The sequence below is a fragment of the Solea solea genome, chromosome 18, assembly GCF_958295425.1.
Source record: "Solea solea chromosome 18, fSolSol10.1, whole genome shotgun sequence".
In the NCBI taxonomy this organism is placed as follows: Eukaryota; Metazoa; Chordata; class Actinopteri; order Pleuronectiformes; family Soleidae; genus Solea; species Solea solea.
In genome coordinates this window covers 5,263,547-5,286,949 of record NC_081151.1, presented here as the reverse complement: position 1 = coordinate 5,286,949, position 23,403 = coordinate 5,263,547, and the positions used below count along the sequence as shown (strand labels likewise).

The 23,403-nt window shown below is 45.1% G+C and overlaps 1 protein-coding gene across 1 annotated transcript in view; it reads left to right on the top strand.

Annotated features, from left to right (window-relative positions):
* Positions 1-2,411: 2,411 nt before the first annotated feature.
* Positions 2,412-23,403, top strand: part of LOC131444517 (latent-transforming growth factor beta-binding protein 2-like) — an 88,037-nt gene continuing 67,045 nt past the window's right edge. Inside the window, exons 1-3 of the mRNA XM_058614900.1 lie at positions 2,412-3,675; positions 6,545-6,618; positions 16,153-16,414. Coding sequence (XP_058470883.1) covers positions 3,242-3,675; positions 6,545-6,618; positions 16,153-16,414 — 770 coding nt within the window. The 5' untranslated portion in view covers positions 2,412-3,241. The remainder of the gene's footprint in view (positions 3,676-6,544; positions 6,619-16,152; positions 16,415-23,403) is intronic.

Below are 23,403 nucleotides of genomic sequence, written 5' to 3'. Positions count from 1 at the left end.
AGAAAACAGTGTTTGACCACATTGGCAAGTTTTGGGGATTTCTTTTTTTGGTCTTGGACATTATTCGTGCGCCACATCCTTTATCTATGTCAAGCAATACTATCAGACCTGCCTGAGGGAGCTTTTGTGTGTATACAGCAGCACTGCAGGGGTCGGTAGGGTCAAGAGGCAGTTTATTGCATAAAACTGCTGTGTTAACAGGTTTTTGAGGAGTAGAATTAACCCTTTAACACCGAGCGTATCGCAGACGACACATTTGCGCAAGCGCACTTACCGCAGTGCCGTAATTACGCAATGGTTTGGAAAAGTTCCAACAGTTTTCCCAAAGCTGAGAAGTTGCCCGTCAAAGAAAACATGTGGCTATTAAGGGAATTTCACTCACGCTGTTTCAGGAAGCCAGAGAATCTGCATCTTTGTCGCCAGAGAGGACAGTGGGAAGAAAACCTGTACATAGTTATTTTTTTTGGGCCTGTTTTTGCACATTGAGAGACAAAGACTATGTATACATATATATTTTATACTGTTCAAATTTAACATGCAACATTTTTTCTAAATCATTTTTTTATTTTCTTCATTTTAAGTTGTTAATATACCATTTTAACATGCAGTAAATTGTAAATACCTGCCAGATTGTGAAAGTTATTCTGGAATAATGGGCAGAAGCGCTTAGAGACAGGACATTTTCTGGCCCTTTTTTAAGGTTAAAATAAGCAACAAAAAATAAAGTCTAGACGGACATTTTGAGGCTTTGGTTTTAAAGGGTTAAATTCTGAAACTTTTCGTGGACACCTTTTGAGCTTTCAGTCGTACTCTGACCTTTTTGTAGCCGGCTCGCTTTACTAGCGCAACGTTGCTGTTGCCTCTGTCTCTCTTGACATAAAACAGTGCTGGTAGTGTGGCTATATACTGTGGTCTTACTCAGCATCGAGTGGACTCATTTGTCAATGTTTCGTACAATTAAAGAAAATAGTTAGGAACAACTGTTCTCCACACCGACACAGATTAGGATGCTGATTGAGTCTTTAGGTGTCACTTGAGCTCCAGCCAGCTGCTCACACACACAGGGCTAAAGGATTTGTCCACGCATGCCCCAGTCACCCTTTAAGGATGCCGGGGTCAAACGGTTGTGATCGGAGGAGCAACATGCCTGGGGTTGGCCTCAGACTGCTGGACAGTCATGAGATGCACGCAGCTTCCTTCTCTAATTAGATTTCCCATGAGTCGGAGGATGAGCTGTAATCAGCTGTGGCGCTCAGGCCAAGTCTCCACTCCAGGCTCGCTCAGAGAAAGCCAACAGAAAAAGACGAGGGCAGGAGTCAGTGGAAAGATGTTAGTGTCTGTTAGTGTTCGTACAAGTTTTCCTGGTGAAACTTCACATTTCTGAGGTTTGAACTGTGTTCCTCAGCCACGGTGAGAAGGAGAACGGGCAGACTACTAGTCTTCCTCTCCTCCGCCGTGTGTGTTTTGGATGGCAGTGGCTGTGCGAGGTAATTACGCTCGTGGATCACTCATGAGAGACACAGGCATGCAGCATCTTTGTGGGTTGAACGAGAGGAGGGAGAAACCTCTCTGTGGATTGTTAAAGATCTCAGGAGAAGAAGGGGGAAAGAGAGAGAGAGAGAGAGAGAGAGTAATGTGTTGTTTCCAGACGGTTCAAGGGAAAATGATGATGCAGCATTGATGAGAGGGGGAAATAAATGGGATTTGTTATGAAACCTGAGCAGTTTTCCGAGGTTTGACTTTTTAGTTTGATTCGTCCTCTCCCCACATAATTGACTCCAGCGTGAACCTGTAAACGTATAGATTGCTGCGACGTACAGTTTATATAATCTCATCTGTTCGAGTAGAACGTTGTGTGCGTTAAAGGTCTAGTGTGTATAAAAAATGTGAGATCTAATGATGAGACTACACGCCATACTTTTCCATCGGTGCATCAGGAAACTACGGTGGCCTTTGCATATCAGAAAGTCTCTGTACTTTACTCCTCTTCCTCTTTGTCAGTGGTTTATGTGGTGGAGCTGTTCTTAGGTTGTGTCGTAAGCTTCTGCTTCATAACACTAATGCCGTGTTTCCACCGGCTCGACTCGACTCGACTCAACTCAAACTCAAAGATGTCCGACACGAGAATCAAAGCCAAATAATGCCGAACTGTAGATCAGTTAAAAAGACTTAACAATCCTTAAAAACGTGCGTTCATCGCTAACCATTACCAGGGAAATGTCTATATATATATATATATATATATATATATATATATATATATATATATATATATATATATATAAATAAATGTCAACACAAAGGCAACACAACTTATTTTTAGTTTTAAATAGATTATACTTATACTACAGACATACCTATTCAATTTCTGTCAATAATAATCACACACACTACCTTTTTAAAGTCACTGTGCAGCTGTGATAAGAAGCACACACTTAATCGAATCACCATAAAACAGTCAGCGCCGACTTCGATGATCGAGGATTTGTGCTGTTGGAGTATTAAAAAAAAATGTTGTCTTGATTTCCAGGGTTTTAGTAGCCTGTCACTTTTCATTTAAAACGTCAAACATGTGCAGTTGCCAACACTTAACTACTGGAGATAACCTGAGCGCAGTGATTGATGCGGATGCCGCGCTGCTCACAATGAACGACACAGAGACGGTAACATGATGTAACTTGGCAGAGGAGGCAGAGACAGTGCGTGTGGGCACATGGACCTAGTTGCAGTGAGTGGGAGCAACAATACAGCAGACGAGGGGGAGTTTCCTCTCGCATCGCGCGAACAATCCCGGTGACTTCAGTTCCAAGGAGGAGGTGATATTCATGGGAGCACGATTCAAACTCTCTCTCTCACTTGGAGCAGGAGTGAGCGCTCTGCAGCCCTGGATCTGGATCCGACGCGCTGCGTCTTCTTCTTCTTCTTCTTTGCGCACTCTTTTCCTCTTCAGCATAAATTAAAGCAGATGGAATAATGTTTGTGTAACATAACTTCCGAAGGAGAACAGCTTAGAGGGGTTTTCTCACTTTTGGACTGTGGTGTGGCGGCTGATTTGGACACTACCTGGGCATTATGAAGAGGAATCCAGACTTTGTTCATTCCCGGGACAGGATGCAGTCCTGTTGAACACTTGCAGACTAATTAGCGGGTTTAAATTGTTATTATTCGCTTGTGTTTTTGATAGACTGTAACGCGATCTCTGCGCCTTTACGCGGTACTTTCAAAACGCTGCACGTCAAACATGGACCGCGCACGAGTCGCTGTTTTAATGATTTTGACTGTCGCACTTCTTCGAGTGGGCAACAGTCACGAGGACGCGACAGGTGGGAGGAAAGAGTTTGCGGGGCCGCGGCGGCGGCTGAGGAGTCCTGGACACTTGCCTGAGGACGGTGGTCCATCCTCGGTACCGTCAGGTGAACTGTCCCCTGGATCCACTCGGTCTAAGACTCCGCTCCGCCTGCCCAGAGGCGCATCATCCCAGGCGCACGGCAGCCAAACAAGCAGAGCCGGACCCACTCACGCTGCCGCCGTCTCCCGGGAAGAGCAATCCTCTGCGCCACGGGATGGTGCGCAGCGCAGCGCCAGACAAACAGCCAGCCAGCAGCAGCACAGAAGCAGAGGAAACCACAGGCACAGCAGCAAGCCCAGCTCTGCCCACACAAGGAGACTGGTTGGGTAAGACTGACAGCCAAGTGTTACACAGAAAAACTGCACCTTCTGTTATTAAGTTGTCCAATATGAACACATTTGTTGTGACCTTATTTTTCACTGAACTGTTATTCCTGTAAGACAAAACCACGTGATGATGCAAACTAAACCCACAGAAACAGCTTATTATGACTATCCCCTAATACATGTATGAAGTTTGTTGGATCATGGTGCATGACATGTCCACCCAACAGATCTGCACACTATAAACATGTGTAATTTGTCATTAGGGTCACGGCAGGACATGGAATAATAGCTGCGGTTACACACTGATGCTGATTTACTGACAGTGTTTGCTTGTAATGGGGCCAACAAATGTGTAAATGAATGGTTGACCTGTGTCTGAACTGTACTGAGACTCATGCAACGTTACACTATCACCATTTCCTCCCAAGGATTGGACATTACACTGTATTTAAATAGTTAAAGGAGGCCAACTGCATGAGCACTTCAATGTGTGCGCCCCAGTTTTGTGTGCTGTTTGCCCGTGGCCACGTTTTTGTGGAGGCTCGACCCGAGTATTTGGAATGTGCTTAGTGATCAGAAACACCTGTTTGTTGTTGTCTGTGTTGGAGGCAGTCCACATCAGAACCCCGGGCCGTCTTAAACGGCTCACACTGGGTTTGTTGCCGGTGAAATGTCTCCTTCGTGGGTCATAACACGGCCTCTTGGCTTTAGGAAATTGGTTATTTATATAGCCGACTTATGGGGAGACACTTTATGTGCAAGAGGAGGATTCAGGCAATCGGTTTGCAATCTGTAGGCATAAATATAAATATCACAAAAATGCTGCTCTCACATCCACCTGCTTGCGTTTCATACAGTTGTTCTCAAAGGGGCTATAAGATGTAAAATATGTAAAACTGTGGCCATTAGTGTCCAAACCAGGTACTGCATTCCAAATTCAAATCACTGGAAAGAACCCACTGTTTGTATCTCTATAAATATGCAAAGAAGATGGTTTCATTTTAATTTTTAATGCGACAGCATCAGATTGAAAGTGAAAGGGAGTCACAACAAAGGACAACATATCCCACGCTGAGGCGACAGTGTGGTGTGGCACACACACAGACACACAGAGAGAGAGTTTGCTAAAGTTGGCTGAAGCTCAATTTCTTACCTGTCCAGGAGAAAATAATCCACACTGGCAACTGTCGTCAAATTCCTCTCCGCTTTTAGCCGTCTACATTCTTCAAACGTGCAGACCCTCTGACCAAGACATCGTTAAAAGTCCTTAAGTTACTAACACTGTCAAACCTTTGTGTTTCCAGTTGCAGCCTAACCTGCGAGTCGCTGCCTTGCTTTAGTAGCACAACATTGCTGTCGCCAGCGTCTGTCTCTAAAAATGAAAATGAATCACTTCCTGTGTGCAGAGGGGTCACAACATCAGCAACACTGAGGAGCTGAGAGGCTTAATCCGGATTGCGTGAATTTATTTGACACTGGTTTGAATCCCACATTTGTTTGTGCGTCAAACTTACAAACTACAACACATCATGTGGCTTTAAAGGTGGCACTGAACCGCTTTGGATCTCGCGCGATGCTAAATCTGCCTTTTACGGACCAACAAACCCTGACTTATCACACATTTAAAAAAACCAAAAAAAAACCCACATGTGTCAGTCAGAGAGCTGCGGTCGCACTGAGGTGCTGTCTATTTAAAGGAGTCCATAAAGAAAATAGCATGAGATCCAACATGCTTTTATTGCAGTGCGGGGCACATGCTTTGCCCCTCACTGATACAAAAACAAACTTCAGAGTTTAATGAACGCAGCTCTCTGAGTCTAAAAGGTAAATCTGCGGGGACATTGCACACGGTGACTTTTACCGCTTTGATCCGTTTGCTCGGGATGAATCATCTGCTGCTTGTTAGTGGGGAAAGTGCTTTCATGACACATTTCCTCTTGGAATTCCCACTCAGCTGCTCGTTGGTTTACTGGAAGCCCGAGGCGCTGGCAGCGCCGGGTTCACTTACACTCCTTTACATTCAACACTCGCCTCCTGTTTCCACCGCACCTGTCTGACAGATCCCGATCGCTTAGTGGTAAAACGATCCTCCGCCACTTCTTCATGTTGAGGATTAAATAAAAAAAAATATAACAAGGTGTGAACAAGGCGTTATCTATATGTTTAACCCGGGGGGCGTAAAGCCTAATTGCTTTGTATAACGTTCTCCATTACAGACACTAAAGTGATGGAATTTGAATGTGACGACTGATGCCACTGATGTGGTTTTATTGATGACAAAGTTAAGCCTGCCAGAGCTCGCAGTCCGGCTGAGGTCAAGGGGTCAATCCCCTGTTATCTCCTGAAATCGCCACGAGTCAGACACGCACTGACTGTAATATCTTGTGTAAGATGAGCGGGCGCAGAGAGTTGTGTGAGAGCGTTGGCGTGAAGATCTCTCTCGCCGCAAAAGAATTGGCCCGCGCCACAAGTGCGGGTTAAAGGAGCTCAAAGAGCCCAGTTACAACAGTTTCCACCTTGTCATCTCTCATTTGCCGAGTGATTTATACGAGACGCAGTGTTTGCTTTTAACGTCCCGCGTGTCGAATCCCTTCAAGGCTCCGGTAACGCTGTATTTGTTTTCGCTCTGGACGCTCGCATGACAGAATCGGGGACTTGCGGCTCCGCGCTCGGATTGAATTTCATGACTCGCGCCGAAATGGGGTTTTATCGAATAAAAACGCAATTACAGAGTAATCTCGTTGGTGTTCATACGAACAGGCCCAGCCACACCAGGAGGACCTGAGACTGTGTTATTGCTCTGTTGATTATCACCACGTACTGTGCATGACTGTACCTTTTTGTAACCAGTGTGTCTCTCTGTGTTCAGGCCAAATGTCTGTGGAGGTCAGCAGTGCTGCTCTGGCTGGGCTCTGGCACCGGGAACCAATCGCTGCATAAAACGTAAGGAGAATCATAATTCACTCACATTTTTTTTTCCATTTTAAATGACTGCAGCTCTTTCATTCATTTATTCATTCAGCTGCTAGAGATAACAGCGTTATTGCCCGGCATCCAAGGTCATTTGTTCTTCTGGGAAGTCTTGAAAGGATACATGAGCACACTGATAAGCGTTATGTGCAGTATCAGGTTTATTGAGCAAGAAAACGTCGCAAAAAGTTTGTTGTGTAAAAAGTTTGCTTTTTACTTTTCATGTCGAGTCCTCGCATGGAAATTACAAACACTTTCTACTTGGCTCTGTTTTCCCTCTCAATTATAAGTGGAACTACTTAACTTTTTATTTGACCACTGCACTACTGGATAACCCAACAGCCAGATAATTAACAGTGCAGTGAAAGACGTAGGCTGGGAACGAAGCATTAAACCCGGTATGAGCACAAGGACGCGTTGAGATCACCAGCTTGTCGTTATAATGTTGCTATTTTGAACATTTTTCATAAAGAGGCCTATCTATGAATAGAAGTGCTACACGACTGATATCATATGCATGTTTCAGTGTCACGTCTGTGGCCACCATTGTTCGCTGCAGACTGAAATAACAGGTTGTTTTTTTTTCTTTAAAAGTTATCTTTAAATTTTTTACAAGTGAGAACCCACATGTTTTTTTTTTTGTCACTGAAATAGCGACTCAAGCTCTCTCATTTCTCTATCTATCTAATTATCTGGTTTATTTCTGCCTTCCGTGCCTTTTATAATGACTGAGCAGCCACCTGTTAAAAGAAAAGGTCACTCGCAGCTCTCTTCAGTCGTCACACTGGAGTTAGCGCTCTTATTTTGACTTGTTTACTGTCACTTTTTTACAGTTTTCTCTTTTTTTTTTTTTTTCTCTCGGCTAATTCTTTCTCCTCTGTTTTTCACACACACACACACACACACACACACACACACACACACACACACAGTTCACCTACATTTCAGCCAGTTCATTACACAACGAGCCGACTGGCTCCAGCAGTCACCTAATTAGGTTTCCCTCCCTCCTGTCCTGGCCAATGCAAAGACTTCTAAAGGCTAAAGGCACCATTACCAGGGTGTAAATTACATCCAACACGGAGTTGAAATAGTTCAAATTAAAAGAGTAAATACTTATAAATCTGGCAGAAAGAAACAAGGCATTGGATCTGAAGTGATCAGGCCAGGGGTCTCTCCAACCATCTGGACCCTCTTACAGCTTGGCCCTCACCCAGGTCTGACTGGGGGCTATGCTATCATCAGCTGAGTGAAGCCCCAAGGCAGGCGACGTGCCAACAAAAAGACCCCAGACATGAGGTGGGACTGGGAGCCCCCGTGTCGAAGACCTCCGTGGAGGGGAAAGAAAAGCGGGGCCCAGGCTATCTTTACTCCATCCCGCCCCGTGCTGTATTAGGAGATGGCAGCGCTAAGAAAACATGTTCACAGTGGGGGAAAGAAAAGGAACAAACGTGTCGGGTGGGAGCATAAGTAAAAACATAGCGTGTGTGAGTTGCGTATAGGAAATTCTCGCTGAAGGGATTGAAGTAATGTCTAATATATAAAAAGTGTCAGCTGCCGGCTTCACCCGCGAGGCTGGATTGGGTGTCTGGAGTTATGGCTTCCAAACAATACCTCCTTGTTCACTTTGGTTTAGCTCAGAGCAAATATATGACAGGAATTGGATCACTAGTTGTCCAGGGAGTGCGCCTGCATGCCTTTAGAAATGTGTTTACGATATAAAAAGGTCTCCGTCGCGGTCTCCCAGGACCTGCTGGTTGGAGGCTCTACGAAAAACTCAGTCCTGCCCAAGCGCTGGCATGTTCGGTGCGGACAGCTCTGGATGGTTAACAGACCCGTTTGTGTTTTCAAGTGAAAATTCCTTGAGCAGAAAATAACCAATGTTGTGTGATTGAAAGCTTTGATCCATTTAGAAAATTGTGTTTTCCCCCTGCTGTGTCGTGTGTATTTCTCGTCTGGTCTTGCTAACTGTAGTAATTATAGGTACCAAGTTTTTTTGTTTTTATGACTCAGGTTTTACATAACCAATTTTATTATTAAGAACCAAAGATGTGTGCGTGTGTCGTGTGGCGTGGTGTGGTCGGCTGGTTATGGAGTGAGACCAGGTGCGAGCTTGGCTTTATTTCAGTCATTTTTTTTTTTTTTTTTTTTTAACTTACAAGCGGGGAGTGAAGCTACCGTCAAGGAGCGTCCTGTTCTAGGTCAGCGCTTATGCACTTCTATTTATTCCCCACTGTGTTTGGGATTCCTGTTGCTTCGATGAAGAACAGAGGGAGGCCATATTGTCAGCGTCTAAAAACAATGAATGCTGAGCTGAACACTCCCAATGTCAAATATCCAGATAGAACGGTTTCCATGGAAACGGGTCATTCATAAAACACGTCAATAACGTGGAATGTTTGTACACCTGCGTACTGGCTCGGTACAATTTGCTACATTCATGCATTGTTTTTTTCTTTTATTTTTAATCATGAATGGAAACCTGTTTACAAAATAGTAAGTTACTTAGTTGTGGATTTCGGATGAAAGCCCAAATTGCTGGCCATGTTTTATGCTAAATACAGTAACCCTCCATTAGATGTTATCTATCGCTGTGAAATTACTGTTTTCTAATTTTTAGTTTCCAGCTTTTGGACATTATATTCAAACATCCGAAAGCCCGTGTTACTGGAAAATGTACTTTACTTTCCTTCCTTCATCATTTTTGTTTTTGCACTTTGAATGAAGGGGGGCCACACGGTTGGTGTAGTGGTTAGCACTCTTGCCTGGGTTCGAGCCCTGGTTGGAAGAAGGGTCTTCCTGCATGGAGTTTGTGTGTGTGGGTTTTCTCCAGGTTCTCCATTTTCCTCCCACAGTCCAAAAACATGCAATATTCGATAAATTGGACCCTCTAAATTGAGAGTGAATAGTTTGTTGTCTCTATATGTGGCCCTGTGATGGACAGGGTCCAGTTCTGTCCAGTGTACTCCCGTCTATTGCCCTATGTCAGCTGAGATTAGCACATCAGCCCACCCGCGACCCTCGTGCGAAGGCTAAAGCGGTAGAAAATGGATGGACGAATGAAAAGGATATCATAGAGGACATAATATTATAGTCTGAGCTACAATAATCCCAGGCTGAGAGGACGGTGGCATCTGAAGAACCATTACGGTGAAGGATGTCATGGAAATGCCTCCAGCGGGCTCGTTACCACATTACAATCCATCTCATGATTGTGCTAGCGGAGATGGAGCGGAGCGAAGTGGAAATGGCTTTATGATTCGTCCTCCGGGGACCGCGGCGTTCTGAATTCATAGCGGCTTATTGAGTCATTTTGAACCAATCAAGTGACGGAGAACAAGAAAACTCCATGTGTTCGTGTCGGCGTCAGTATGCATTAGGTGCCTTGGCTTTTCCAGTTGACATGGCTGTTGAAGTAATTGGATTAAAGGCATGGTCTGCCGCACACAGAGTAAATATAAGGAACAATTCAGAATGCTCTCGGAGCAGACTCCCAGGGTTCACGCTGCTATACCTCACAATGTTTTTTGCCTTTCACGCAAGCACGCGCTACATATGGCAGCATGATGCAAGCACAATGAAAGCAGGAGCCCCCGTCCTCGCTGGAAAGTACACACATGGTCCTTGATTCAAACCTGTTGCTATCTCTAGGAGAGGTGCCTCATTTACGTGGAAGGATAAAGTTGTTTTCAGTCTCGAGAGCAGTTAGTGATTGACTGTGAAATGCAGCAGAGAGAGAGAGGAGTTTCTTTTTGATTGCCTTCCAGCTTTCTTTGGCCTGCTGTGCTGCTTATAGGGCCCCATCCCGACCTTAAAATACCTCTGCGAGCATAAAGGCTCTCTGGCTTTCTTTGTCCATGACAACATTAAACAAAAATAAAGGATGCAGCAGGTGTCTTCGTCATATGTTTGAGCAGAACAAAAAGTCCTGTGGCATGAACACACGAAGAGCTACACAATGTAAGTCATGTTAAAGATTCAAATCACCTGTTTATCATTTTTTTCTGATCCGTGATTCTATTTGTTCAAGTTCAAAGAAGAGAATGAGATTCTCTGGATGTTAGATCCAGCACTGTAGCCCCTTTTCCACCTGGTGTCCCAGCTCAAGTGTTGTGTTTCCATTACAATATACTGTAGGACCTCCTCAATGTGGGCGGAGTCATCACTGCGCGGCTGCATGAAACTGCTCTCAGCAGTGCTGTCTCTAAATACACCAGACAGGAGATTAACCCACGTTTTTTAAGGATTGTTAAGTCTTTTTAACTCATCTACAGTTCGGCATTGTTCGGATTGCTTCTTGTGTCGGACGCCTCCACGATGTCACACATATTATCGCCTCAGCTTGCTTGGAACCTTGCCAGAGCAGGTACTTAAAAAAAAAAGTACCAGGTACTATCACTGCATAAGCCGTGCCCAGGCGATTCCAGCTCGTGGAAACACGGCATTAGTACAGCATGCTTTATGTGCACGACTCAATGAGACGATTACATCGTTGCAGTAATATAAAACCCTTGCTTTTTGTTGTTGTTTGTTTAGATTTAAACTCCTCGATCTTGCTTGAAACACCCGCTGCTCTCTTCTCCTGTTTCGCCATGTGCGGAGCAGCTGGCGAAGCATCGGGGACATGCATGTGTTACCGTTTTTCTGACCTGCAAAGACTTACCCCAAAGAATGCAGCCTCGCTATCTCCGACTAAGATAAAACAGGCCCGGTTCTGCTTTCAGTGACACAACACAGTGTGTTCAAATGTAGCCGACTCATCCTCAAGAGTTATTTTGGTTTCTTTGTGTCAAAACAAAAACACATTTGAGTGTTGAGACACCGGTTCAAAGGCATATAGCATATAGCACATGCTCTAACCATCTAAGCCACGTGTAGTGTGTGTGTGTGTGTGTGTGTGGCAGTTGTATATACTATACACCCCATAGTACAGTTTATACAGCGAGACGTCACAAATCAACACCCGGCGCATGACACAGCTGATCCAAAAGGACTTTAAAGCTTAAATGCAAACGCATTGCGGCAAAGCAGTTTATATTATATGAGAAAAAAAAAGTTCTGTGGTGTTTGTAGCGACGCCACTAAGCCAGCGTTGAAATGACTGCAACACAGACAGCACACCACGGAGCCCTCCATGGCTTTTATATGTCATGTGTGGATTTGTGTGTGGGGGGGGGGGTTGCACAGTTCACGGTTCTGGGGGTGTATAACACTCCCTTGGCAGTGCTGTAAAGAATTATGGGCCATTAGACAGATCCTGTAATCAATACACACCCCATCATCCCTAACCCATCATTAACATACACGCCGGACAGCTCACTCTCGGTTTGTCTTCCCCTGCAAAACCAGGAGTGCAGCTTTCTCCACTCCAGCTGCTGCTGTGTCTGTTTATGCTGCAAAACGGGGTCTTGCCGGGGCTTCATGTGCCACATGTTTTTCTAATTGCTACCATTGACAAAAAAAAAAGTCGCGGTGAAACCAGTTAGTACACAATGTCTGGACCGAGGAGATGTTCTCCTTTTTTGTTTATACATATTTGTTTGTTTAATCTCCTTTAATAGAAAAAGGATGGGACGAGTACTTGCATAGGATTCTTCAAGAACAATTTGCTTTTATGTTTTTTTTTCTTTATTAATGGCATCTCAGCAGAAAAGTACGACCTGGCTTCACTGGAAAGCACCGCTCTCACACTGAGGCCACAGTGTTTTTAAGGCAGCCCCATAGACCACAATATATCATGGCACCCTCCTGCTTAAAAGACCATATGGAAGTTGTTGGGATGCGATGGAGGATGGGTTTTTTTCTGGGGGGCGGGGGGGCTTTCGGTGAACACACCACGTCTCACTAGAGTCGGCTTTGCGAGTTGCGGGCGCACGCCCTCACATTCAGAACTCCTCCGCACACTGCATGTGGCATGTGGCTCATTAGGAGTTTTGAATCGGGGAGTCACGACGGAGCGCGGCCAAAAATAACGTACACAGCGTCGTGGGTCAGACGCAGGTTAACAAAATTCCCCAACAAAGCAGAGGGGGGGGGGGGGGGGGATAAACTTTCACGTACAACGGCATCGCTTCTGTGTCTGATTACAACAATAGAGAGGTTCTAATGGAAGCATGCCGTGTTACGGTCACTGCAGCAGACCTGAAATGATAGCATTTGTTCTGGCAACCATGTGGAAATCACATTTCGTCAAGAGATTAACACTCTCTCTTGAAATGATTAGGGTTTCGAGGCAATTGCATTAACTGCTCAATAGAGCAAATTCCTACTTCTTCGCCGGAGAGTGAGTCTGAACCTTCCGCAACCCCTCACACTCGACCTGTTTCATGAGCTCTGTTCTGGGGATGAGCCTCCCCGCCGTCGTAATACGAGATTATATCCCAGTTTTGTACAAAGTACATTTTACAGTGACCACACTGCAATGGCTGATGGAATGAGCTTCATAAAAAATTTTCTCGTTTTATTTCGCTCTCGCTTCCAAGCTTCCTGTTTGTCTTTGTGGGTAACAAGCCTTTTGTCATATTCTATTAAATTCTAATCTCCGCAGCAGCTCACAGCGTCTTAATCTCATAACGGTATTCAGCCTTCGTAGTCCTTCCCAAGATTATGCTTTCATTATCACTATTATTTTCCAGAATGTCAGGTTTCCCCCCTTGTACGCCCGTTGACCCATGCAAAGCGAGGCAGGTTTCTGTGTGTGTGTGTGTGTGTGTTATCGCAGATATTGGTTTCAAATTGCCCTTTGCTGAATGAAAAGACTATAAACATTTGACTGCTTGTGTTACTTTGAGTCAGAGCGAGGGAAAGGTGAATCTCTGGTGGATTGTAATGGACTGGAAATGAGCACTGAGTTGGAAATGAGAGTCCAGTGAGTGCAGTGGTGACAAGACTGGCAGTTTTCCGTTGGACGGGCGCACGTAGTCAAACTTGAGCTTGCGATACACGAGAGAAAAGTATGAATGGCCTCAATAAAAGCCTCAAGGTTGTTTTTATTGTTATTAATGTATGAACAGGATTCCTTTTGTGAGCTCATAAAAATTGTGAAACAAAGTACTACTGGCAAAGTATGTCTTTAAACCAGCGAGTGGATTCTAGACTATTTTGGCTGTCATGCGTTTGGTATTTGGCATTTTTAACTCATCTAGTAACAACATCCTTCAACTTTGTCAACGGCTATCGTCACGTAGCATGATTTTCTGACATCCCGCCTCCTTTTAAAAATGGAGATATCTCAGCTCAGACCAAGAAATGGCAGTTTCCAAAGTAATAATGTCTTTTATTACTGATTCTCCTGGATCAGCATGTTTGCTTGGAAGGTCCAGCGCTGCCAATACCAGTCCAACTGGATCTGCACACAATCCCCCAAAACTTGGCCGGTCATCCTCAGTCGTAATTAAGGCTGAAGTGGAAACGCCAGGAATGTTTGCCATTCCTCCTCTTTTATTTCCGATGGATTCTCATATTATTATTATTATTACTGCGACTCCTGCAAGGAAATAATTGCCGCGCGTATTCATGAAATGGGTAGAATGCGAGGCAATTAATTTTAATGACGTGCGAGACAAATCCGCGTGATTACTGTGACACTGTTCCCGACAGCCAAGAGGCAGAGCACCAGAGACAGAGAGTGGATGCGCTGTGGAGGCAGAGTCCCGGAGCAACAAGTCAGACCCAGCCGCCCCCCCGGAGTCGCCGACCTGTCCGCGCTAACGTCAGCGAGTATCTGGCGTTAACGTTGTGCTCCGCAAACCCGAAAAGTAGGTCACGCGTCGCTTCGCTGAAAGCGTCTCCCCCTCGCCGCGTGCCAGCCATGAAACACCACTTATCGGGTTATTTTCCTGCCTCACACTGTTTCTCATTTCATTTCCAGACGGTTTATTTGGAAGAATGTCGTTTCACACGTTACCGAGCTCTCCCACTGCAATATAATGTCACTGGAATCCGGGGCCTGTTTGAGCCACTGCTTTATCCCCAGACTTGAGGTTAAACAGACTCTGGACGAGGGCGATGGCGCCCAGCCAGCCTGTACTTTTAGTTAGATGATGTTTTTAACTTCTTGCCAAACAGAGCTCAGGCAATTCCTATTTTATCCATGATGGAAAATTTGGATCACATACTAGGTTATACAAATCCACAACCACATTCTCTTTAAATGTGTATCCTTCATCACAAAAAAAGCGCTTACATTTTCCTCCCGGGTAGTTAAAAAGGAACGCTTGAGTGAACCGGTTGGTCTAAATACATTTGCTTCCTTAAGAAGAGCGGTGACTGTCGGATATTTAATCAGACCACACGCTGACGATGCACGCGTATACGTATGGCCTCGGAGAAATGACAAAATACGGAGGTTACTTTGGCTCGTTGATTGTGGAAATAAAAGACTGACTGACGCATGTTCGCACTGCAGTCGTGAGCTCACGTCGTCGGCGCTTTCTTTCAAAGAGTTAACAAAACACAAAGCGGCGTCGGGAGTCCGAGCGGCACCGCAGGTAACAGGAAGCGTGCCGCAGGTAGACCCGCCGCTCTCACCCGGTGGGAGCACTCCTCGCTGCCAAGAGCCGTGGCAGCGTTCCTGTCTGCGATCGGTCAGCGTCCACAGCATCTGTGTCAATACTAGCATTCCACAGCGCTGTTGACGGAGTGCCGCTGTTTGCTCTTGCCACCACAGACCCCGGGACGCCTGATTTACCGTCTGAGGACAATGTCATAAATTCTCAAGTGCCGCCGACTAACGTGCATTTCTGTCACACGATCGAGAGCTTGTGTACTTTGAATTGTGTGCCATGGGCCTCACAGCACTTTGGGAGAATTTGGGAGTGTGATGGGGGGGTTTATGGGGTAGACTGGTGACGCGGGATTGTTTTTCCACGGCCATGAAATGACCCCGGTGCTGTATTTGCAGACTATTGATAAACATTATGCACACATTCAATCTTTCAAGTATAGAAAGCCCCTTCACAGTATTCAGCTTTTTATTTCTCAGATGAAAAATACATAGCTCTGCAGGCATTTTCTCTGATGAAGTGTCAGTTAGTCGCCGTTGGCCTCAATAACCACCGTTTTCCCATTCTCTCATGAGCTGACCGCGTTACAGTGAAAGCACGCCGTATTCTTAGAAGAGTGAGCAAAGGTATTTTTAGGAAATCACTGCCTGCAGCACTAAAGTGAGCCTGAAGTATAGGCTTTGCTTCGTGAGAAATTGAATAAGGATTTAATGTAAGTGATCTACGTTTAGACTAAACACGGTGGTTAAAGACTCGGGAGGAATTGAACATGACAGCCCCTCCAGAGTCGCTGCTGAATGAAAAGGACAAAAAGGCTTGAAAAGTGAAACTAATGGCCCCCACTGATTGAATCAACTTAAAGTGAGCCCCAGTGTTGCGATCATGGGAGACCGTGAAGGAGCAGTAGCAGGGAACGCCTTTTCCACTGCTACATACAATCAGGGGTCACATGCTCTTCCGTGACCTGCTGAAAACTTGATCCCCATCTGTGCTCTCTCCTCAGCCGACTGCCAGCCCCCCTGCCAGAACCGCGGCTCCTGCAGCCGCCCGCAGACCTGCGTGTGCCGCTCGGGCTTCCAGGGCGCCCGCTGTGAGGAGGCGGCTCCGGAGCAGGTGTACATCCGCGACGGGGGAACCCTGAGGCGCGTGCAGCCCGGCACCAACCCCTTCCAGAGAGACCAACCGCGGAGGAGGCCCGCGGAGAGACAGGCCAACAAGGCTCAGACCCCACGACCTGCGACCACCAGACAGCCTGCCCACACCATGTAAGTGATGCAGCTGTGTTTCCCCGACTCCTCTTATTATAGACAGAAAAGAACCTCTTAGCTTTGCCAAACAAGGATCGGTACACAAAGGTCCTTCATTCATAGATAGATAGATAGATAGATAGATAGATAGATAGATAGATAGATACTAGTTCAACTGTCAACACACAATTTCTGTTTTTTTCTGTACACCAATGCACCAGAGTTTAAACCTTAGAACACAGAGCATTTTGGCTGTTTTTTCCATTGCTATATGTAAACGTACAGTATATACAGAGGCTATAAGAATGTGCAATATAGAGAGTTTGATTTTCACCAACTATATAAACACACCTTAGCAAAAACTACTCAAAATGTTTAAAATCGGATTGAATTTGTGAAATATGTCACAGTTCAAAGTTCACTTGGCTCGTTTTTATGGACAAAAAGAAAAGAAAACACTTTTGTCTTTTGTGACTTTTGCACAATTATTGCTACTTTATCTCACTAGTAATCCCTCAAAAACACATTTTTTAAAGCCTGAATATGTGACCTATAAACACACACCCCCATGTCCATATAAGGAGTTGTGTATTATCCCCACTGCAATTTACAGTGAGTGCACCTGATCTGTGACATGTGAGCGCTAAAGGTTAATAACCTTTAAAAATCTTAATTCAACAGTGTTATTGTTTTATCGGCGTGCGTTAATGTGTAGAACACATGTTAATAATAAGTGTTTGCTCACTGTCACACGGGCCCACAGAAAACTAATTGACATGCTGTGTTATTAAGACCTTTTTGGATAAATGTAATTCATTACACGCCATTCGCTCAACTCGCTATGTTCATCGCCGCATTAAATCAAATCAGAAAACACGTTACATCTTCATATAAAACTAATTATATGTAAAAGAAGTAATAAGTAAAACATTTTACTTCCATTACTACCGTGTCTGAAAATATATGAAGGTAAATCTTTAAAATATAGCACGATTTATACCACACAGAAGTATTAAACCAGTTATTTTTTTGGCCTTGGACACCGTCTCTGTTTGTTTTTTGATTTCACGTAATCACTGCGACTCTAATGTCTCCAGCTAATAATTGCTCAGACTAAAGCCTCTTTCAATGCGTTCGGCAAATTCCCCAAAGACAGTTAAGCAGACAGGCTCAGCAGTTTCTTGGCTCCAACTCGACGGTTTGAGTTCCAGTTGTTGAAATTAAGTTTTTGGGTTTGATTAATTACTTTGCTGTATTCTTGATCCGGGATGTTTTGGAGGGCGTCATTGTTTCCGGGAGTGTTTTTGATGGGCTCAGACTTATTTTGTCGAATATCGCGCTCAGTTCTGGACCCAGTCATTTTCTAATTTGTTTGTTATCGAGCCATAATTTATTTGGGGGACTGAGGTCATAATTCACTTTTTTTTTAAACCAGTAATGTCTCTCCACTGAGCCATTTGAACATTTTCAATTACATCTGACATTAATGGCACTCCTCTTACTTAATTATAAGGACCCCGTGTTATTCGCTGGTTATGAAATTAAGCTGGCTGAGCCATCCACATGTTTGCGGTAGCGTAAGGAAAATCTTCTGAGTGTGCTGGCAGATGATTCATGAAGGAGTTTTGTACATCCTCATTCCCAAAATGACTATCTTGGAGGCATAGTAAACGCACTAATCAATACAAGACCTCTGAAGAGTGCACAGTTGCTGTCCATATGTCGTCTTTGTTCTTGACTCACAGGGCATTTTTGCGCCCTGAGTCACACATGGGCAACGAGAGAGAGAGAGAGAACGCGGTGAATGGTTCGACACTGTAAGCAGCAGACAGTGTTCCTGAGTCACTGGTGCCCCCACTATGACTATTTTCACTGTAATGTCTCTGTTGACAGTGACTAAGTGTTTGCAATATCAAAAAAATCAGGATGAGCCATTTTCCCCCTGCTGCGGTGCAAAACTTCCAAACATGCAGCTTAGGGATAATCCAATTACGAGTTGGGAGATTTCCCTGAAATTGTTAGGACAAAATAAAAACCCCTGCCAAAATTGTAAAATTGTAAAATGTCTTAATTTAAACATATTAACTATACGACTCTGTCTCTTTCATCGGTTCCTCCTTTGAACGCTTGCGCTAATTAAAGCCCCCGCACATGCCTCATGAGCCGATGCAAACCTTCTGCATTCTCTTGGCCCGAGAACGATCTTTTTAGGGGTGTAACGTTTTTTTTTCCCCCGTTGCAAGTCTTGGTTTCGTATGTCAGGCTGAGGTTTCCACTGTTTGCGAAGCCAGGAAAGCACGAGCAACGTGAGGTCACAGAGAGTGAGAGTCAGATGGGGGAGATAAGAGCTCAATTAAAGAGTTTAGCGGGGGAGGACAGACAGTCAGACTCACATGGATCATTTGCCGCCAATTGAGGGAGCAAAGGCCACACTGTACACCCAGTACCCAGTCCGCAGAAGGTTTGAGGCACTACATATATATATGTGTGTCTTTCTTGGAGTGGACTGGGCCCGTTGCGTCAGGAGCACCCCGTCACTGGCCCGGCCTGTCAAGTGGCGCCAAGAACAAGAATAAGTGTAGCGAAGGAATGGGGCAGACCAATGAGACAGACAAGGAGTGAAAGAATGATAATAAGAGAGAACATCAATCCAATCAAAGCAAATTGTTCTGTCGAACAAAGAGAGAAGTGGTCGACCACTTTGAAGTCTCTCGTCAGCTTTTGCCTTCATTTCCCAGTGTCCAGTCAGCTGTGGTTTGTAACCGAAAACCCCCGCTGAGTGCACAACAGCAGGCGGCAGACAGGGAAAGTGTAAAGTCTGCAGCTGATTATTAAGAGGTTTGTCAACATCTCAGGGAAGTCGATGCTTCGTTTAATTTCTCCACAGGCCAGCAAAAAAAAAAAGTATGTGTTGCTTAACACAGGCTTTGTTGATAAGACATTGAGAAACACGAGGATTGTTTACAGCAACTAATGTCACTCGTTCTGTGTCTGCTTTGGCATTGTAGTCATTTTTAATTACCCAAATTATGACAACATTTACATGCATTTAATCATTATAAACTTCCTTTACATTAGCCATGCTTTATGTTTCTCCTACCCAGGAGCTTACTAATGAAATGCTGTGTTGTTTAGGATTCAAAGTAGCTTACTAATGCTAAGTTTCCATGTTTAAACATCCCTTTATTGATTCCAGGAATGTCAAACCATTTGCCTGACAGGCTTCAAGCTTGGCAGGTGACTTACTAATGGAACCAGTGTGTGCAGCGCCGTCTTTGGCGTTGTTTGGATGAGAATTGTGAGCGATATTGGTCGAAATACGACAGATATATCACTAAATGAGCCACTTCCACTCCTTTCACATGGAGAAAGTACTATAGGCAGATGTTGCCCTGAGGTGTCTGTGAGTTACTCAGTTGTAAATTGCACGCTTGAAGGTTCAAAAGCCTGCAAGAAATTACAGAGAAGAAGAAGGACAACAACACACCGGTGTGTGCGGCATCGACATTTACATTGTTTGGATAACATTTGCAAGATGTGTCCTTTCTGTTTGCCTCTTTATCACATATCTGCCAATGAGGTCGCTCGACAGGCTTCACACTTGGCAGGTGACTTACTAATGGCACCAGTGTGTGCAGTGCGGACTTTAACGTTGTTTGGATAAGAAATGCAAGAGATATCAGTCGACGCGTGACGGATATATTGCTAAACGAGTCGCTTGTACATGCCTATGCCTAAAGGCCCTGGTATACTTCCGCGCTTGCTGACCCAATGTGGACCCACTGGGTCTGCTGCCCAGATTTTGGAACCGGCGCTGGGTGCGCGTGGACAGCAAGAAGTAGTTGCCAAGGATAGTTATCCGAGCTTTGACCTGGCAACCCACGAACCGGCTGACACCCCGACTCCCCTGCCCGTGGGGGCCTTTCATCTGTGAACCAGACGTGTCCGAGGGAGCCGTAGCATCGCTCTCTTCTTCTTTGGTAGGAATGCGTCCTATCCCCTGCATCTAGGCTGGTACCGCCACCCGATGGGGGAAGTGGGATACTATAGGATACTGACCAAGGTCTGCGATATGCGACGTGCACTTCGGCCCATGCGGCATGTGCGCGGAAGTATACCAGATCCTTAAAGGCAGTCCTGCCGCCAGTAGAGTATTTGGTTGGGGTTTTTTTAGGTGGTGGAACAAAGCTGTTGAATAACTGCAAAATGTTCTACTCTTAACCATAAATGATACTAATCTGGGGAGCTTTGCTTAATACACGACAGCACCTTTGTGATAGTAAGCCTGCATCTATGGGCCAAACCTTTTGTAACAAATCCTTCCCTCCCAAAAAGTTTGAGCTTGTTTGAGCCGGGATTCTGCTCTGTTAAAGTTGATTGATGGTAGACATGCTGTCAGCCTCGTCCAGGCACTCCTCCACTGTGAGATGTTATTTTAGAGATTAAACGGCTTCATAAATAGTCCTACTGAAATGGCTCCAGCACATTTATCAGTGACAGTCTTGGGTTAAAAAGTCTTGGTGGGATGGACAAAACATATGAGGTGCCTCCTGTTCAATGCATATCGGAGGACAGGAACACCGCTCCATACCATACTCCCTCTTGTTGTATTCCTGTCTCCAGGCTTCCACCTTTCCTCTGACCCTTTCAGCTGTGTCCCCAAGGTCTCAGCTGTCTCTTATGTGGGATCTAAAACTCTAAAACTAAAAATAGGTACAACAGAACCTATGTAAGATACACACATGTGTAGCCGGCAAATAAATGACAACGTGTGCTGCGGAACAAATGCGTTTTACTGTAAACCCACCGTTTCCCCATGACCGCTGTCCTCAGCAGCACAGACTGGCAACAGGAGACCCTCGTCTTCATATCTAACTCAGAAGGTCTGGGGCAGTGGTTCAGCAGTCCAGGCCAGAACACATGGATAATATTCATTAGTCATTGGCAGGAAATGGAGCAGGGCAGAGCAGGATATGTGTGTTGTGTGCAGGTCGTCCCTCTTAAAGTTGTGTCTCTTTGGTGTCTGTTACATAATGAGAGTGAGGACAGCTGGCAGCACATACCTGAAGAACAGAGCCGCACAGCTGTTCACAGTCGTACTGCATTCGGCTCACTTTTGCCGTCATCTTTGAACTGAAGATTATACGTAACAATTAAGAAAATCCCTCTGTCTTTGGTGCATTATTGAAAATAGACGTTGTCTATAACCACTGCTGGGGAACGTGATGACATTCATTTCCTAAGTCCTCTGTCTATTTTTTGTGAAAACACATGGGTTAAGGTTGTAAAAAAAAAGTTAAACATAGCTTCCAGAGTTTAATGGGGGTGTCATCTCGATGCCCATCAGGGCTTGAAACATTTGCTGGGCTACTGGGCCGGTCCCAACCATTACATAAACATCAAATCTTAATTTTTGTTTATATAATTGTCACAAAAAGCATCGGTGGATTATTCTCCTCACTTTTTTTCCCCGTCAGTTTCCCGCCATCGACTGGCACCTCATCAATGACATTATCCCTGTGTGCTTTTCTCATTACGGTTTCATAGAACGTGAGCTTTAGACCCGCTGACTGTTTAACTTAGATTCATCTCACGGTGCAAAGCTCGTCACCACATCGCAAGTGTGGTAGCGTGTTGATTTTAAGCCTAATATCCAATAACTTTGAGTAGGCACTCAGTTTTGTGGTCGAAACTGGAAAGACCGACCCTACTTTCCATTACTGGAGCTACATACTTAATGCCATTAACGGGCTTTTCTCTTACATAAGGTTTAGTAGCATTATTACATTTTGATTTGGCTTATCGTAAAAGTGTAATGGACAACGATTAAATCTGTATTAATTGTCACGTAGATGTCGCACTATTGGTTCGTTACAGTGAAGTGAAGTGTGATTTGCCTCAGGGACGATCACAAGCGAGGTCCCACCCAGTAACGTACTGAGATGTTGATGGAAAATAAAAAAACACCCAGTAACTTGGAGCAGAAGACCTGCAAAGTGGGTGATGCATACATCCTTCTCCACATTAACTGTTATGCTTATATCAGAGTGAGACCCACTGTTTGCCCAGTGAGTAATAGGACTGGTGGTTGTGCGGCTTGTTGACTCAAGGCTTTGCACACAGCCACACAGCTGTTTCGCAGAGGAAACTGTGGTCATGGTGGGAGTTCTCCGTGTTAATCATGGATCACTGCTCCGCAGTTCACTCCCACTACAGACAAACCGCATGGCCAGCGCTGACAGGAGCCTCTGTCAAAATCCTCGAGGTGACCTCAGCACCTGTACTGAAATATTGTTTCACAGTCATCACCGGCGTTCTTGGTTGCAACCATCGCGGAAGATCTTGGCCTAGCCCGTGTAAAAGAAACGCAGCGCTCGAGTAAAATATGACCCTAAACGCCCAAAAGGCAAGAGTGGAAATTCACTCAACAGCTCTCTCATAACTCAGTGGAGAGGATAATAAATTAAAGGAGAAGCCCAAACCCCCACAGTAGCTTTCCATCTCATAATACTCTTCATGCCTCTGCCTTTGATCAGATTCGAGTGTTTGTAGAACTAAAATATACTTCTAAACATCCAGCCCTGGGAAAGTTCTCCTACTGTACCACCTGGCAATCTGCTTTACCGCTCCATGAGAACGTGAACACAACCCGTCCTCACGTCTTCCTTTTCGTCTGCTGGCGGGAATCGGTCGGGCGAAAGGCATAGCTGCCTGGTAAAGTAAAATGTAATCCCCACAGGTCGTGTGCGTGCCTCTCACATGAATAGGATCAAACCAGGTGTATGACCATGTGTCCAGAGCTGATTTGTGTCCCCGTGTGGGTCCACTGGTTCGCTGCATGTTTGTGTTGGTCGTGCTGGTGCTACAACTGCTTGACCTTTGCGCCCGGCCCCGGCCTCTGGTGAACATTTTCACTTGTCGTGTGAATGGATCGAGTCTTTCCGGAGCATGGACGTCCTCTGCCATGGTTTTGTGACATCGCTGGGGGTCATGGTGTAGCTCTTGCT